This window comes from Blennius ocellaris (assembly GCF_963422515.1).
Source record: "Blennius ocellaris genome assembly, chromosome: 2".
In the NCBI taxonomy this organism is placed as follows: Eukaryota; Metazoa; Chordata; class Actinopteri; order Blenniiformes; family Blenniidae; genus Blennius; species Blennius ocellaris.
This window is the reverse complement of record NC_137651.1, coordinates 11,087,775-11,105,327: the sequence shown is the minus strand read 5'-3', so window position 1 is coordinate 11,105,327 and position 17,553 is coordinate 11,087,775. Positions and strand designations below refer to the sequence as shown.

The following is a 17,553-nucleotide window of genomic DNA, read 5'->3' as shown; positions in this document are numbered from 1 at the left end:
GTACTTCATGTGTGCCGGCAGGCTTTGATTTGCTGTTACTTCTGTTAAGTGCAGGCATCTTAAATATCTTCAAGATTAAATACACCGTATTGCTGCTATTTAAATACACAATGTGTCTTTTTAAGTTAGAGTTGCCATTCAGTGGAATTATGCATAATCACAAGACAACCATCACTTGGAATTTCTTCACGTCTGGGAAAACAAAATGACAAAAACAAAAGTCTTGTCTTTAAATAATAGTGATAATAGTACATTCAAAAATGAGCATAATAGTTCCTCAGCATTATTGTTGTGGTTTTTAAATAGCTTGTGATGTAGGGATGCTTGTGAGGAACGTATGAATCTCACTTGTTGGACGAAACACTGCAGGAACAACACTGTCACACAAAGTCTAGATGTCATGCTGGTGCCATCGTCATATTGCTAAAATGCTGTCGGTCATCACTGAGACCCCCAAGAAGACGCAGACCAACATGAACCCCACAGCAGAGCTTAGAATCTACATCCATGGCTGGCTTATCTGAATGTTAGGCCATTTGGCTTTGTCACAGCGAGACGAGCGTTTGGTTTTAAAGCAGCTGATGTTATAGCGCTGGATTCTCATGAGAAAACAAGCTGCCTGTCAGTTAGTGATGTACAGCTGCATCATAGCTAAATGGAGAAAAAGTGAAACTAAATCCTGGCAGTAGACCTATGTCAACCATATTTCTGCTTCCATCTGCTTCTCCTTCTGGATTATTAAGAAATCTTTTATCCTCTTGTATGGCAATCTGTTTTTCTCACTCTTTCCCCCTTTTCCTATGCCTGACCTAATTTCTTGCCCCTGATAATCATGATTTGGCTGCTATATCCATTCCCTCATGTCTTTCTTCTCGCTGCTACATTTCTCTCAGTCTGTTTGAAGTTTGCTGGCTGCCTTTGCATGCTTCAGGTTTTTTTTTTTCTTGTTTTTTTTTTGGGTGGGGTGTGGGTGGGTGGGGGGGTGGGGGTTATTCCCATGCTGTTCCTCCATCTCTCTGTGAATATCTCTGGCCCCAAGTTGTCCGTCTTCACACTACCGGCACCCGCAGCCCTCCACCACCATGTCCTGATAGTTCTTCAGTACCACTCGGTCTTGAGGGTCCAGGTAGAGCAGGGCGATGGGGCTGAGGGAGGTGGGCACGCAGCAGGCCCGGGGCACGGCTCCATTCACAGAGTTCACTAGAGTTTGCACCATGGCGTGGCTCGAGGAGTTCATGTGGTCGGCCAGAGGAAAGCGGCACTCTCCCAGGCAGAAGAAGGCGTCATAGCCGCTCGGTGCAATGATCCACTTGTGCCAACCCACGTCATTAAAATCTACATACAGGGGATGACGGCGGCACCTGTTACGTGAAAGGCGTTTCAGTTTTGCAGCACGACCGCCGTTTCTTTTCACCCTTCCACGATCACTCCAGCTGACTCCGCCTTTATTATCACCCCATCCCGGCATAGCGTCTCTCATTTTTTTGTCCGTGCCCCACGATTGGTCTCTGCTGCGGCTCTTGTTGCTCTTCCTCGACTTCAGTTTTGTCCCCTTTCTGCCTTTCATCCTCTGGGAACTGCTAGTACTTTTCCTGCCATGTTTAACTAACGGCTCGCCGTGGCCATCATGACTATAAGTCACCAAGAGGGGCCTCTCCTGGGCCCAGCTGCGATCGTCCTGCCCCACAGACCGGCACACCCTCAGGTGTCGCTCTTTTCGTTTCACCTCCTCCTCGTCCGCAGCAGAGGAGCTGCTCATGTCAGAAAGTGAGGTGGTTCTGTTTTCAGGTCTGATCTCCAAAAAGAAGCTCAAGCTGCCAGTTCCAGCATGGGCCTTATGGAGGAGCTCTGCCCTCAGGCTAAACGCCTCCCATAAACCACTTGGCTTTTGGCTGTGGAGGTCAGCGGTGAGTAACCTCGTCTCCAGCAGAGCGGGTTCAGAGTTTTCGCGGTGCTTAGAGACATACAAATTCAGCCTGTGGGGCCCGGAGCCCAGAGAGGCTCTGCCACTGCGGAGCAGTCGAAGCTCGGCAGAGAGCACCTTCTCATCTTGAGGGATAGAGGAGATATTGAAGGAGATGTGCACTCCGGTACGATCCTCTGCTGTTGGAATGTCTTCAAATGGTTCTGAGAGGAAGAAAGAAACAGGAGGGCAGGAGTTTAGCTTTTAGTTGGTTTTTTTTGTTTGTTTTTAGATGCATGCAATTTCATTTCCCCCAGCTCTGAATGATACCAAAAGCAGGGAAATTATGACAAATTAGCTGTTGACTTTTCTCACAGTGCTAGCACTGAGGCCCATTCACACTTCTGTCAATTGCATGGTTCATTCAGTTCATTCAGCATCTTTGTCAAATTGATGTTTCTGTATTGCAAATGCATTCAGAATGGACTTTGAAGATATAACACATTTTATATTCATGACTTTATCAGTTGAATTTATGTTTACTGTCTTCACTGTCTCTTCAGGAATATTTAGCTGTAGAATGAACCAATACAAAATGTGAAATTTGTTGTTAAATGTAGCTTATGTAAATTGTAAATTCAACCTGTTTTACTGCTGATAGGTTTTGGCAGCCTATAATAACCCCCCCGCCCCCCAAACAGTTTGGGTCAAACAGACCTGACAAGAAGGAGTCTCAGTCAGGGATAAAAGCTGCACGTTTTTTTGTATAAATCTACATAAGTATCAATCCGGACACAACTGTGGGGTGTCCTGAGCAAATGTTTGTCTGCTACCTGCTGACCGGACAGGCCAGCCATGCTGAGAAAGACGTAACAGAGTTTTGAGAGTCCAGAGTCCAGGACCAAATCCCTTCCGTGTGAGAGATACATATCTAAACATGCTCTTGCACATTTTTTAAAAGAAGCATATAAAATAATCATGTTTACAGTTTACATTTCCCAAAAGTGAGTCACAGCAAAACAAAAATCTGTTATTGCCAAGCAAGAATGTCGATTCTCGAAATATAATGTACATCTTTGTACTGAGTTGCGCTTTTACACATACACTGCTCATTTCACTTAAAAACTGCTCGCCGACAATAAATAAAACTACATGCTTATTGGAATTGATGGGAAAAACAGGTTTTATGTATTTCTTGTGTCCCAGATAACACATCACATCTATCCATATATCTATCTATCTATGAAAGCCCAGGATTTCAAATAATAATCATTCATTTGGGATACTTAACTTGTAGGAGGAAACTAACTGTGCAACTATTTATGATTAATTGTTCAATAGATGATATAGATAGATTACAGTTTAGATTACAGTCGTAGATATTCCTTAGGTATAGGTATATCTCAGAAACAAGCAACACCAACTCAAACTGCCAAAAAATGATGCATTTTAATTGTAGTTGGAAGACCTTACCGCTGTGGTGGAAGCTGCGTACAGTGTTGGCCTGCTGGATGTGTTGGCTGGGGAAACTAAACAAAGGGTCCTCCACCAGATGGTACTGCTGCTGGTGGAAGCGGTAAAGATCCAGGAGGTAGCGGGGCACCTGCACCCCGGGCTGCGGTTCAGGCTGAGACTGCAGGCCCAGCCGGCTCAGGAGGAGAGTCTGTATGGTCTGAGCCAGGCCAGGGTCCAGGAGCGACGGGAGAGGGGACAAGGTCGAGGGAGTTGGGGGCACCCTGCCATGGTCGATCTCGCTGGTGTCTCCGCCCTGGCGACCAGACGAGGCTTGAGGTAGCAGCAGGACCATGAGGAGCAGGAGGTTAGCAGGGAACATGGTGGACCTGGAGGAAGGTGAGGAGAGACGATGAGATGGAGAAAAGAACCATGGTGGTGCCAAGAGCAGAATGTGGAGGACCACAAACACACAAGTAGAGATTAAAACTGCCACTGATGTTCCTCTTTAATATTTAGACTACAAAGTGAAAATAAATGTTTTCTTCAGCGTTCATGTGTTGTATTACATATTTTCTTCATCTTGCTTTTGTTGTCTAAGTGAATCATTTGTCCTTGTAAAGATGACACATGTTTTACTATCTGCACTATAGTAATATTAGGTTGGACATGTCTCCTTGGACTCATGGTGTGTCGTGGTTTGCAATCTTGAATGAATGCTATTTTCACTCTGGGCTTTTCTGTATAAAATTTACTTAATTTAATGTTGATGTGAGACTGAGTGATGGCTCTAAATCACCTGTTTGAAGCTGATTGTGTGTGTGTGTGTGTGTGTGTGTGTGTGCTTTTAGTTTAGTTTAGTTTAGTTTAGTTTAGTTTAGTTTAGTTTAGTTTAGTCTCTTTTTACAATCCATTGACAAGTGACAACCTCCCACAATGATTAACAGAGATTTAAAATATTAGAAATTAGAAATTGCCATATAAGATGTCTAATCAGATGAGGGCCGTGATGATTGTCCCTCGATGTCAGAATAGAAGCTCTTCCCCTGGGAAATGTAGAACTGATGAAGGACGATGTCATTGACAGAAAAGAAGACAAAAAAAATGTGACATCCTGCTCAACACTTTTGTCTTGTTGATTCTTTAAAGTATTTTCGGATGGTTCGAGTTTTTACAAAGATCAACATGAATCTTCTGACACAATGACAAAATATGAAGTATTGGTTTAAAAATCTGCTAAAGACATAGCCCTGACAAGATGCTCCTGGACTCTGTATATCATTGCTCATGTCTTCTTCTTCCTGGACACACTAGTTTCTCATTAAGCTCCTGCCTTCATGTGGCATATGTTCAACAAATTTACTATCCACATATCCATATGAACTTGTTTGCTTGTTACCGGTGGCTGCAGAAACAACACTACTTTGTTTTCCTTTGTTAATTTATGGCAAACTTTTTACCCCCAAGGCTCATATATCTCACAGGACAATGAAACAGAAGTAATGAATCTCTATCTGTCCGTAATTTAGCCAAGCTGTGTGTCTGTGTATGAAAAAGATGTGAGCACTATGTATGAACACCACCCAGCATTAATCAAAGCCTGTGGACACACACTGACATGTGATGGAGTTGGAGAACCTCAACACGATGACACGTTGGCATATGTGTTTCTTCTCTCTCCGTTTTTTTAAAAATCACTTGAGAAGGAATTCATAAAATTGTTTCATATGACAAAGTCACGCCTACATGGATGGAGCAAGGACGGCCCATGTCTTTTATGACTGAATTCCAGTGACCCATTAATTACGGTCATTTTTCAGACATTTCCTGGGTCTCGCATCAGAAAGAAGCAGGTCTCAGTGAATACTGTTCACATCAACATTGATACGAACAAACCTCGAAACATTTATAGCTCAGATAGCAATACCATGTGGTCATCATTATACCCTGAGGGGTTTCTTAATTTTATCTCCTTGTTCTCAGATGACACCAGGTTTACATTGTGGCAAATATTGCTCATCGACTTTGGCCTTCTGCAGGCAGAGGCAGGATGGTAATTGCTCCTCGGAGAACTACATGGACACACTGTACTCTTTTTTTTTATTGGAATATAGACAAAGCAAAAGACAGCTCGTATTTCTTTTGAGGGATTGACCTAATATTGGCAAAATGGAAGTCTTATCTGTATTAAGAAGAAAAAAAATGTGGATGTCATAAAAAGTTAGTTTGATGGGTTTTGTTTGTTGACATGCAATATGTTGCTCGACTTGAAAGAAAATATTCAGCATATAAATAGATAAATGTGTCTTACTTATGGAGAACTTTTTACTGCTTCATCAGTCTTGACGTGCAGCACACAAATTAGGGGATACTCACAGTCAGGACTGAATCTGATTATAAAGTTTGCCTTTATGTACAAATCTGCTACTTGACTTGCAGGATAATGCCTGCCGGTTCAAAAAGTATTCCTACTTTTTTGAAACTTCTGGAAATAAATTCCAGAGGTTTTAATGTGATTTGTTTTAATGTGATTTTATTCAAGTCAGCAACACCTGTGGTTAACGTGTGGACCCTTTACATTGGTGCTACTCTAAATATCTCCTTTGGGTTAATTTCAGGTGCATCACATTGAGCTGAGGTTGACTTGGCTGAGAGGGTTAAGCCTCTTTCACTCAAAACAAAGGAGCAGCTTATCTGCTGGAACCTTCACGGCGCGGGAACACGGGCACAGACAGGGGTCACACAATTATGGCTCTGACCCGACTGACACCCTGCAGGTCTGTGGCACAGGTGTTAATAACTGAGCAGGTAATTAGAAACCTGCAAGGTAATGGCCCTCTTCACTTGCAGGGACTGACTTAAGGTGTTAAAGTGCCAGTTCAAAGGTGTCAAACCTGTGAGCCGGGCAGAGAAAAGACCATCTTCACTGCAAATTAGCATAAATGCAAAACAATAGAGCTGAAAGGCCTCATAAATTCATTGTTGTTCTTGTTAACTGTAAAAAAAAAAAAAGAGTTTTTTTTCAAGAAAGTGGATCCAAAATGCCCGTTATCAAAGGTTTCTGTTATCTCATTCCTCGTCCGAGTGCTCACTTATCTTACCCGTTCTCACTTCTATCTCTTTTTCTCATCTCTTTAAGGGACAGGGAATCGATTAGGCCTCCCAAAGCAAGATAACAAAGGCTTTAATGGCTGAGTAAACACATAATGACGCTGTAATTACCGCTAATCTCACCACACTGTCAGAAAAGGGGTTAAAAGGAGGTCACAGGTGTGAAGGTGTGTATACTTTTATGCCTGTGCGATTGTGCGCTGCCCGTAAGCTGCGCGGTTCAAAGGGCAAGCCTGGAAAAAAAAAAAAAAAAAGCCACCTCTGAGCGTGGGATTGTTGCTGGCTATCCATTAAACTGCTGCGGTCCCACCCTGAGCTGTTTCACCTGAGGCAGCGCAGCGGAGGACAATTACAGATTAGACTCTCTGCTGGACAGCCTCTCCCATATACTGTGGAGGCTTGTAAAGCAGATTAAGGACAACACACCACCTCTCTCCTGTACTTTCCTCACCTAGAAAACCACCCAGGTGACTCTGAGGTACAAAGGTTCAGATGTCACGTCGTGGGTGTGTCGCAGCAAAACAAACGACAAACAAAACAAAACAACAACAACAACAACAAAAAGTCAAAACAAATAAAAGGAGAAAAGAAGCTTGTAAACAGTGGATAGTTTCTCCTCACATTCTCAGATCTTCTCTGAGGGGCCGCGTTAGAACTGGTTCAATCTCATTTAAACGGGACAAACAGGATTCGGGGCTCATAGTGTCTTTGTGTGTCGTGTGCATCAGGGTGCCACCCACCATGATGTCGAGTCCTTCTACTCAGACAGGAAAATGTGACATTTTTATGACCGCAGCTCTGAGTTTCTCCTGTTATACCGGACTTATTTCTGCTTTTTCTGAATCTTGCTTGAACGTGGACTAATGAAATGTGGTCAGAGAGCCGTGTGATGAACGGGTCAGGGACAGAGTAAAATGAACGTTTGGAGTTTGTCTAGGGTGCCCGTGCATCTTTTCCCTCTCATGCACCCTTTTAGACATATTAGATGTGACCTGACCTTCTGAGCAGACGGCGATGTGACCCCGGCGTGCGACAGTCAGGTGCCGCTGCCGGTTTGCCCCGTGCCTTTCTCAACTCACTGATTAAAACCTCTGACCTCTTATGTCCGCCTCTCTACCCGAGCCTCTGTTTTTATCTGTTTATTTCCAACTCTGCTCCCTTTCCCCTTCCTCCTTCCTCTTTGCATTCCTTGAACTTTGCCCTTTTGCTTTGTCCTCTGTGTTGTCATGTGTCTCTTCACTCTCTTTTTCAAACCAACTTAGGCCACTCTCTTCAGCGCTTTTTCCTATTTCTTTCTTCCCATTAAGGCCCTTGTTCATTCTTGGTAAAAACATTTTTTTTTTATGTTGCTCTGCATGGCTATCACCCTCTCTCTCTATTAAAGTTATTCCTTGTTCTTAAATGAATGGTGTTTTTGCGGAAGAGTGTGGCAGACTGTTGCCGGGCCAGGGGGCCGGAGTGTCACAGCACCCGTCTGATTTATCCACCGCCGCTGTCTTCATGTTACGCCTGGTCCCTCAACTTTCCCTTCCTGTTGTTCTTCCCGTGTTTCTTTTCCCAAATTCCTCCTCTCACTCTCCCTGATCCCCCCCCCCCCCCCCCCCCCCCAGGTTTCCAGCTCTCATTTTTCTATGTTGCCGTCTCATTCTTTCAAAACATGATATGTCCATCATACATGCCACGGGGTTCATTTTTGTGCTCTGAGCTTACTAAAATATTAAACAGTATCTCACATCAGTTGGCCCCGGGACCCCAAACATGATGTGCCATACACAAATGCACCTCTGAAAACCCTTCTGAGGATTCATCTGCATCTACCACGGCTCCTTTTCCACTGCGGCCTTCACACTAAAAACATATAAAGTGAGAAAGCACGTCATGGTCACTATAATAGCTGTCTGGTTATGACTACGCTGTACAGCCTCATGCTAAACTAGTCATTAATGTGTGAGGTGTGAAGTTAATCTATAATAGGTGTTAGGTAAAGAAAAAAAAAAGACCAAGCCAGTTGTAAGTTCCCGTGTGGTTCAGGTCTCCAAGGTGATGAAATCATTACAACATGATTCCAGGTAGGCTGCTGTGTGGTTTTATTAGATTCTGTTTGCACAGCTCTTTAATTCTTACCAGCTGGACAAATTAGCCCTCTACTGACCCAGATGCCCAACGTCTGTTCTGCTCGACACACACAACAGTGGACACAAACCAAGGGCGAAACTTCACTTTGAGTGGAGTTTTGACAGTTTTTCACGTTAACAAATTCCCTAAATTGAACACTGTGTAATAACTGATAATGTTAAGATGGTGATGATGTTATTTTGCAACACTAAAGCTGTTGAGTAGCACCAAATGCTTTGAGGTAGGAGAATAGTATAACGTATGGTCTGTGTCCAAACTTAATAACAAATCAAGAAGGCAAATGCACCCTATTTTTAAAGAGAAAAAAAAAAGATGGAAAAAAGCAATGAAAAAATACCCCTAAGTGAACAATATAAAATTCTGATTTTTTCATCTAAATATTGAAGAGATTCACTTTTGTCACTTTGGGTGGTTACCCAAGTTTATTTTCGGATCTGCTCCAGAATGTCTCTGTATCCACTCCTGATGGGCAAACGCTGAGAGCAGCAACTGTGTTTAAACATCTGGAGAAAATCGGCACTCCCACGTGTGCAGAAATAAATAAAGAATGAAGAGATAGGGTTACAAAAAAATAATAATAAACACACATAAGCAGGAAATATGTTTGAATGCATGCACACCTACTGGTTGGGTGTGTGTGCAGAATGGTTCTCTACTCACACAGCGTAGCTACAACCTGCTCCAGCTGACTGATGGGGTATCACATTTACTCTCACACAGACACACTGTGTCTTGGCTTGAGTTTCATTTATGCGCGAGTTTTTGCAGAGAATATGCCATCGTGTATTTGCAGCCTGTGTTTTCTTTTTTGTCGTCACACGGCTCCTGTCCTCTTCACCTGGGGGATGCTTGGGGGTCTCAGTGTCACAAGTGCATTGTGGTTAACAGGAGGCCCTGCCGAGGCGTAACGCTGCAACGGCACCGGCAGACACAGTGCCACATCAAACCCATGACTGCTGAAAGCTTGGAGACTGCTCGCCCTGTGTGTCTGACAGCTACACCGATGTGAAATACAGAACAAAAACACACCTCTGGTTTTTACATTAAAGTTACCGTGAGTTAACACTGAGGGCCAATTCATACTGTGTTTGTAGTGGCGACGACTTACGTTATGCTCTTTGAACTCATAATAAGCACATTATTCTCTGGCAAGTTGCTTACTGGACAAGATTTTGATTGAGCGATACAGTGTGCCAGCCGTGTATGCAAGCATGTGTGAGTGTATGTGTGTGCGCGTGTGTGCATTTTTTTTTTCTTCTTCTCAGAGTGACTAATGGCTTCAGCAGCGCAGTTCCTGTGGCCTGTGGTTTGACAGACAGATGTGTGTGTGTGTGTGCATGTGTGCGTGTGAGTGTGTGTGTGTGTGTGTGTGTGTGTGTGTGTGTGTGTGTGTGTGTGTGTGTGTGTGTGTGTGTGTGTGTGTGTGTGTGTGTGTGTGAGAGAGAGAGAGAGAGGGACAGGGATGTAGTACTCACGTCCAGGTGTGGTGGGATGTATGCAGAGTCCATGGTTTATCCTTGAGCTCCAGTGTTACGATCCCTCGGCTCTCGCTCCAGCTCCTTTAGACAGAATGGACAAAGTGGACTATTTACGCTCCTCTACTCTTTCTCTCCGTCTCCGTTTAACTTGCGGAGCAGCCAGTGTCTGCCTGTCCTATGTTGTCTATGAGAGTGAAATGGAGGTGCAGTTGATTGTTCCATGTTGTTCTCCTTCTCCGTTCCCTCGCTCAGCTTCTCATCCTGTTGTCAGTGTCAGATAAGCAAACTCTTAGAAAACATCGACCGGCTTCCCCTCTGCCTGCCTGCACGCCTGCCTCGCCTGACCTCTGCTAGAAGGCAACTCCCTTTCTCTGTCGCCTGCACTCCCAGCCCTGGTTGAGTCAAACAGGCTGGTACAGCGGCTGAGAGCTGCAGGAGGAATATGACTTGTGTCTGTCAGTCTGTACTGTATCACAGACAACAACTCCGTCTTGTTCCTAAACCTCCTTACTATGTCTCTCTCCTTTCCTCTGTACTCTGTTCCTCCCTTTTGTATCTCCTCCCCCTTCCACCCCCACTCTCTTGCTCTGTCTGTCTCTCTCTCTCTCTCACACACACACACACACACACACACACGCACACGCGCACACACACACACACACACACACACACACACACACACACACACACACACACACACACACACACACACACACACACACACACACACACACACACACACTTTTTCCACTATACTCACTGTGCAGCTGGTAAACTCGGTTTAACTCTGATGAACTTTCCTGGCCATTTAGATCCTCTCAGATAGTGATGTCATCAACAGTGGCAACATTTACAGGTTGTTAACTGTCACACAAACGGTCCCACTGTAACAAGGCTAGACACACACCTTCAGACACACACATGCACGGATAATCCAGAGGTCAGCATGCGCAAGCAAACTGACAATTTTCTACCTGTTCTCCCTTAACAAACTCACCTGTGGCGTTTTGCAGGCAACATGTTACTTTTCCACCAACATGCACACAGACAATCGCTCCGTCATTATAAATACGAGGCCCCATGACACTGAATAAGAGCAAACAGATTCAGTTACACGACAAAGGTATGAATGGATGACTCATAAGAGCTGCCATGAAGTCACCACGGTTGAGTTTTGTGATTGGATGGAAGTAAACGTTGAGGTTAAAACAGAAAAAAAAGGAAAAAGGCGGGCTGTACTTCTCCACTACGGGTTGAAGCAAGGTGCATCTGTCCTTCCAGCTCGGAGCGGGTGGCGGGGTGAATTTGTATTCATGGGGTGGACCCATGAGAAAACGTCTCTTTAGGATGCATCGTCTCACATATTAGATCTCATCTGGAGAATCGCTTGCCCACATCCTTCTGCTCCTCCTCTCTGTCCCCTCCACTTGCTCTTCCAGTACACACACACGCACGCACGCACGCACGCACGCACGCACGCACACACACACACACACACACACACACACACACACACACACACACACACACACACACACACACACACACACACACACACGGACACACACGCACATGTCTTTGAAGGCACACTTTTGATTTTGAGCTTTTTTTTTTTTTCTTCCAATAACAGCCTACCTGTTTTCAGATTCAGGACACATTTAAAAATTCCAACAATCCCTGAAACTCTAGTCAATGGAATACATAACGTGAAAAGCAGGGAATTGTCTGTTTTCATGCTCGCATGTCTCCATCTTTTGTCAACAGCTGCAACCAAAATAATTGATCCGCAGATGGGTTGTCAAATATTCTCTGTTCTTCAAGTCAAACCGTTAAGTACTAACTCCACCTGACCTTTGACCTCCCCGAGGAACGCTTTAAGTGAGGAAGCTTTTGCTTTCGGGGTCAGTTCAGACTCACAGCAGATACAAATAAAGTCATTTGACCTTTGCCATCTCAGAATGAAGTCCGTCAACCATACTATCAGTCAGCGCATTATAGCCAACGACTAGCAGCGCTTTTTCACTGTCATTTGATTCCTGAGTGCTTGATAAAAGGAGACATTTCAGCACACGGCGGCTCAGATCTCGCTCCACCTTATTAGTTTGCGTTTGTGCCGAGCGTTAGATTAGAAGATCAATACCGCTCTCCTCCCACAGTCGCTAATCGAGACAGATCGGCTCAAAGCTTTAGTTTTATCACAGTTAGGCATTAGAGCCGTATTGATTGGTCTAACTTTGGAAATAAAATGAAATACGTGCATTTAAGCCAAATGTTACCTGAACTGGTCTTTTATGGAAGCTACAAATTGGAAAGCTGCTAATTTAATCCCATTTGACCATTGCATTCAATGTGAGTCATTCTGAGTTGCACTCATAAGACTGATGGTAGGCCATTAAAATAATTACATTTGCTGCCTATCTTTTATCAGCAATAAATATCTTACATTCAGGTACAAAGATCTGTTTCAATACCTTCTGCTTCCTCATGCACGTAGTTTTTGACACTCTTTAACTGTACCCCCCCTCTAAAAGCTCTCTCTTTTGGACTTCATCATTACAGGATAAGTAATGAAGACGAGAAGAAACTCTCCAGAGACGTCATTGATCTGTGCCAGCATTATACGTCATTTTACTTCAGTCTTAACATTATCTGCCTGAAGTGAAGGTCCTCCTAACTGGGGTCTCGTAAAAAATGTAGAAAACAAACAATGGGTGGCACTGTGAGGCAGGCTCGGGTTATGCCACGAACAATTCTTTTTTTAAATTTTTTTTTTTTATTATTTTTAAATACTTTACAGTCATTCCAATTTGCTGTTATAGAGAAAATAGAAAAGCCCAACATATCCACATGAGCAAGCAGGTGTGTTTGCGACTGTGGAAAGGAAAAACTCCCTCAACAAGGAGAAACCTTTGCAGAAACCAGACTCAGAGGTGGCGGAATTCTGCGGACCGGTTGGGGTGAGAGGATAGAGGAGAGGAGAGGAGAGGAGAGACAGAGAAATGCTTGGTGAAACAAAATAAATACAAAAAATACAAAATACAAAATACATACAATACCCTTGTTAGTGCTACATACAATTGTTTTTTTTTTTTTTTTTTGATAATACATTAACCACAGTGATCTAAATATTTTCCAACTGCCATGAGATTAAGACCAGCCTGAGCAACAACAGAGCAAAAGACCTAAATAATGACAACAATTATAACAAAAGCAAAAAGCAAAAGGACATAGAACAAAAATAAATAAATAAATAAATAAAACAAACAAACAAACACAACAACAACAAAAGCAAACAACAACTTGGTTTTGATAATTAACAGAACAATCTCATCAATGAGGAGTGGGAGTGTGTGTGTGTGTGTGTGTGTGTGTGTGTGTGTGTGTGTGTGTGTGTGTGTGTGTGTGTGTGTGTGTGTGTGGTTTGTCCTCTGGATGTGAATGAAACTGTTGTGGGGGGGCCGCAGCACCACCCCGGAGCCCAAGGCCACCAGGGCCGGACGCCGCCACTCCGGCACCCAGCGACCCACCGGATCCAGGGAGGCCCCGACAAACCCCCCCGGAGAGCCACGCCCCAACCCGGAAGGCACCAGACGGAGCGCGGAGAGAGGACCCCCCCCAGGCCAGAGGGGCCCACAGGAGAAGGATAAAGGGCGCAGAGCCCCGGGCCCCGACCGAGCCCCCAAGCCGGGACCGGTCGGCGCAGCGCCCCCAGGCCACGCGGGCAGGGAGCCCCCCCGGCCCCGACAGCGGAGCCCGCCGCACCCCCGGGGGCCATCCCCCCACCACCCCCCCAACCCCCGGCGGGACAGAGAAGGCCCCAGCCGCCGAGCCCCAGACCAGCCCCCCCCCCAGACCAGGAAGAGCAAAGGCCCAGCCAGGCCCGGCCGGAGGACAGCCACCCCCCCCACCCCATCACCTAATCCCAGCCCACCCACACACTCACACCCAAGCATACGCATACACACACACAGACATACATACACACCCACACAGATACACACACCAAGCATACACATACACACACAGACATACATATCTACATATATACAGACACGATCATGCCACGAACAATTCAAGCACACGTCACAGACTATGGTTGCATACAAATCAATTGATGGAGATCCCCTCAAATGACAACACTCAAACTTGACTTACTTTAACAAAAATACTTAAACTTTTCAAAGCACAATAGGTTTTCTGCAGTTTCTCCCGTTAGTGTGAAAGAGCCTTGCACAACAGAACCAAAGTGATGGCCCACTAAACTAATATATGTACTGCCAGGTGACAAAATCAACCAAAAGTGGGAAAACTGGTTCCATTTAAAGGTTTAAAGTGTATTATGGGTTGAATTTGTTGACTTTCCCTGTGGCATGTCACCCTTTCCTTATAAGTAATTAGGCATGGGTAAGTAAGAATGAAAGATGAAACAGATTAAATAATTAAGTAACTGAAGTAAGTAATTCAAGTAATGAACAGGTATGGTGATAGCCAAATAATTGAACAACATCCTTTCCACTCTCAAAGCAAAAAACTCCAAGCACACGTCTGATATTGTTTGTCATTATACCCATCTGTCCCAACAACTGTTAACAGGATCTTTTAATGTGAAGTTCTACTGGAATTGCATGTGATCTTAGAGGTAATAGCAGGGCCTGTGCTGTTTTTGTTCTATTTGAGACAAAAAACTCATTCCGAGTTGCAGTATTTCCTCTGCAAACCTGAATGCAGGACACAAACACATATATGCGATTAAAGCACAATCTCACTAAGCCTTGGATGCTCCATGAGGGAGAGTCTCTTAAACCTTCTGACCTGCACATGTGCCAGTTATTTCAAACATGTGTTGAGCAGCCAAACTTTAGGACTTTAAATTAAACTCACGTCTCCAAATCTATCAAATATGTCAAGTTAAATTTCAATGAATTAAGTACAAAGGATGCAGAGGACATGCTGAGTGTGTCCAGCAGACAATGTGCAGCAGTCCTGGGTTGAAATATTTCAGCTGTGGTTGTTCAAAAGAAATAAGCTGATGAAGAACATAAACATATGAGATACCTATAGAGAAAGCAGTATTTTTTTAGGACATGTTTTCAACCTTAAATGGAGACTTGAGTAGTCAATCCCGGGCCAAGTTCACTGAAACACATCTATGAAGTATTCTCTGTGAGTGAGTGAGTGAGTGAGTGAATGAATGAATACTCATTGAGGTTTCAGACGTTACAGCTCTGGGTTCACTAAGTGCCTTCTTGAACTGAGCAGTAATCCCAGCCTCCAGCTTTCCCATCCTCTGGAAAAGCTGTCGGCTGCCTGTCCCGCTGACTTCCGACGGGGGTGGAGAGAAACTTTTAAAGTAATACCTCACCGCCCTCTTAACAAGCCGTCCATCCGTCCTGCATCCCAGAGTTCCCACCTCCATACTGCGCCGTCCCTCCACGGAGGCAGAGCGTGAGGCCTCCTTGGGAAAGGATGAAGAGGAGGAGGAGGAGGAGGAGGAGGAAAGGAGGGGATTTGATTTTATCCCCTGCTCTTTCCCTACTTCTGTCTCTTTCAGCAAGTTGTCACACATGATAACTCACTGATCAGCCGGAGCGTTAGATACTTGGTGGTTGTAGGAGGGAGTAGTCCAGACAGAACAGGGACGGGGTGTCAGGGGAGGAAGACTGACAATTGTGTCTGTTCTGGCTTCATTTGTTCGTTGTGTTCAGGCTGTCACAAGAATGTAAAGTTCTAAAATATGCTGGCAAGAAAAGCAACCATATTTATTTGCAATGGAAGTTCAGGTAACATGGAACTGCCCTGCCACCTGTACTGCCATTACTGACAGCAATGAGCAAGTCACTGATCACCATTGCTAAATTGATGAAGCAGTTACAACAGAAGGTGGCAAAAACTTGCCACTTACTACTTTGGTTGTGAATGAAACCAGTTGGAGAGCTGCTGTCTCTCTCTGCTCTGCCCTCCTCTGGCAAGAGTTAGTATAGTTTATGTTAGCTTGCCGTCACAGTGCCAGAAATTCTTTTAGTAGCCCCTAAATACAGATCCTGTTATAAATTTGGTGCAGTTTACATGTTGCTATTTCTGTAATTGTCATTAAGTTATTAATACATTTCTTTTGAGAAAGGGGTTGAGAAAGACTGCTGAAAAACATTTAGTCAACATGTGGGAAGCAAGCACAGAGAAAACATTAGACTTTAACAATGACTGATTATCTGGAGCAGATTGTAATAACATGCGTCACCTTCAAGCTTCCAAGTAACTGAAATAACTTCAGCTGAACTTAATGAGTCAATCTGTCGTCAGACTGACCCACACAGTGCTGACGCCTTTGCTTCACAGCAACGCAACTACACGTGCCCTGTTAAGTTAAGAGGCAAGTTCATTTTCCATTTAACTTTCAATGTTCTGGTGAGATGACTGGTGAAGTAACTCAATTTGTCTTCGATACAGTTCGATTGACCGTGGACAAAGGCAGAATACACTCTCTACAGTTGTAAACTCAGATTTACACTTAAAGGTATAGTAGAGGATTTTCTTCTTTCGGGTGGATCATCAAAATAACTGGTCCTCCCAATTGTCAATCATTCTGGTGATATATGACGTAAGCCCGTCGTACGTGCTCGTCCCTGCGCGCAGCTCACTCCACACGGTCCTCATCAAGCCGCTGGCCGACCCGACGCATTATTCTCGGACATTTTTATACAGTTTCACCCCCTCTGGTGCAAATCTTCTTGTAAAGTGAGCTTATGTGAGCGATGCCGACTTGTGACTTGTAAACAGAGCATGCACGAGGAGAACTGGGCTCGTGCATGTCTCTCGCACGCGTTTTAGTAGGCGTTCCGTCTCGGGAGCAGGTACAGCATTGCGCATGCGCATTTTTTTCAAACGGTGGAGAGGGCGGTTCTTTCCTAAAATTCCTGAAAATCCTCCTGTATACCTTTAAGTCAGAGATACAAATGACCCACAATGGGATAAGTCTATGTTTTTGGACAACGCAGAAAATCCCGGCACAGGAAAAACATGCAAGCTCTTCAACTGAAAGACCCAACCCAGAATCTAGCCCAGGACTTAGGATTCTACTTTTTAAAGAACCTAGTTATTAAGAGATGCGTCACTGTGACACGGACAAAGAAAGTGCAATTACTTGAGTGTAGTTTTGTTTTAAGACCTAACAAAGTGTTAACATGCGTTATCTGACCGGCATCATCAAGACCAGCAAACAGGAACAAAGGTACTTGGTCACAGTACGAAACATGAGGGGAAGAGGAGAGAAGTATTTAGTACAAAAATCTTGACTTGTTTCGTGCTGGAAAATTTAAGAATACAAATATTTTCCTCTTTTAGATCACAATGATATAGTTTTCCTATTTAAATGAAATACATATGAAAATGCAACAGCTGGAATCCATTGTAAGGTTTCACTGATTAATCAGTTCAAGCTCATATATCAATCGCTGACTTCGATTCACGCCATTT

General features: G+C 44.2%; 1 protein-coding gene across 1 annotated transcript; it reads right to left on the bottom strand.

The window, feature by feature from the left end:
• Positions 1-595: 595 nt before the first annotated feature.
• Positions 596-10,372, bottom strand: bmp16 (bone morphogenetic protein 16). The gene is made up of 3 exons (XM_080504681.1): positions 10,078-10,372; positions 3,377-3,744; positions 596-2,127 (listed from the first exon to the last, which is right to left on the bottom strand). The coding sequence occupies exons 2-3, from the start codon at positions 3,735-3,737 to the stop codon at positions 1,055-1,057; spliced, it is 1,434 nt and encodes a 477-aa protein (XP_080360807.1). The 5' UTR covers positions 3,738-3,744; positions 10,078-10,372; the 3' UTR covers positions 596-1,054.
• Between the last annotated feature and the right edge of the window lie 7,181 nt (positions 10,373-17,553).

Excerpts from the sequence above, each read along its gene's own strand:
- bmp16 (XM_080504681.1), bottom strand. The coding sequence starts at position 3,737 with ATGTTCCCTGCTAACCTCCTGCTCCTCATGGTCCTGCTGCTACCTCAA. Across the intron at positions 2,128-3,376 it reads ACGCAGCTTCCACCACAGCG|AACCATTTGAAGACATTCCA; the intron begins GTAAGGTCTTCC and ends TCTTCCTCTCAG.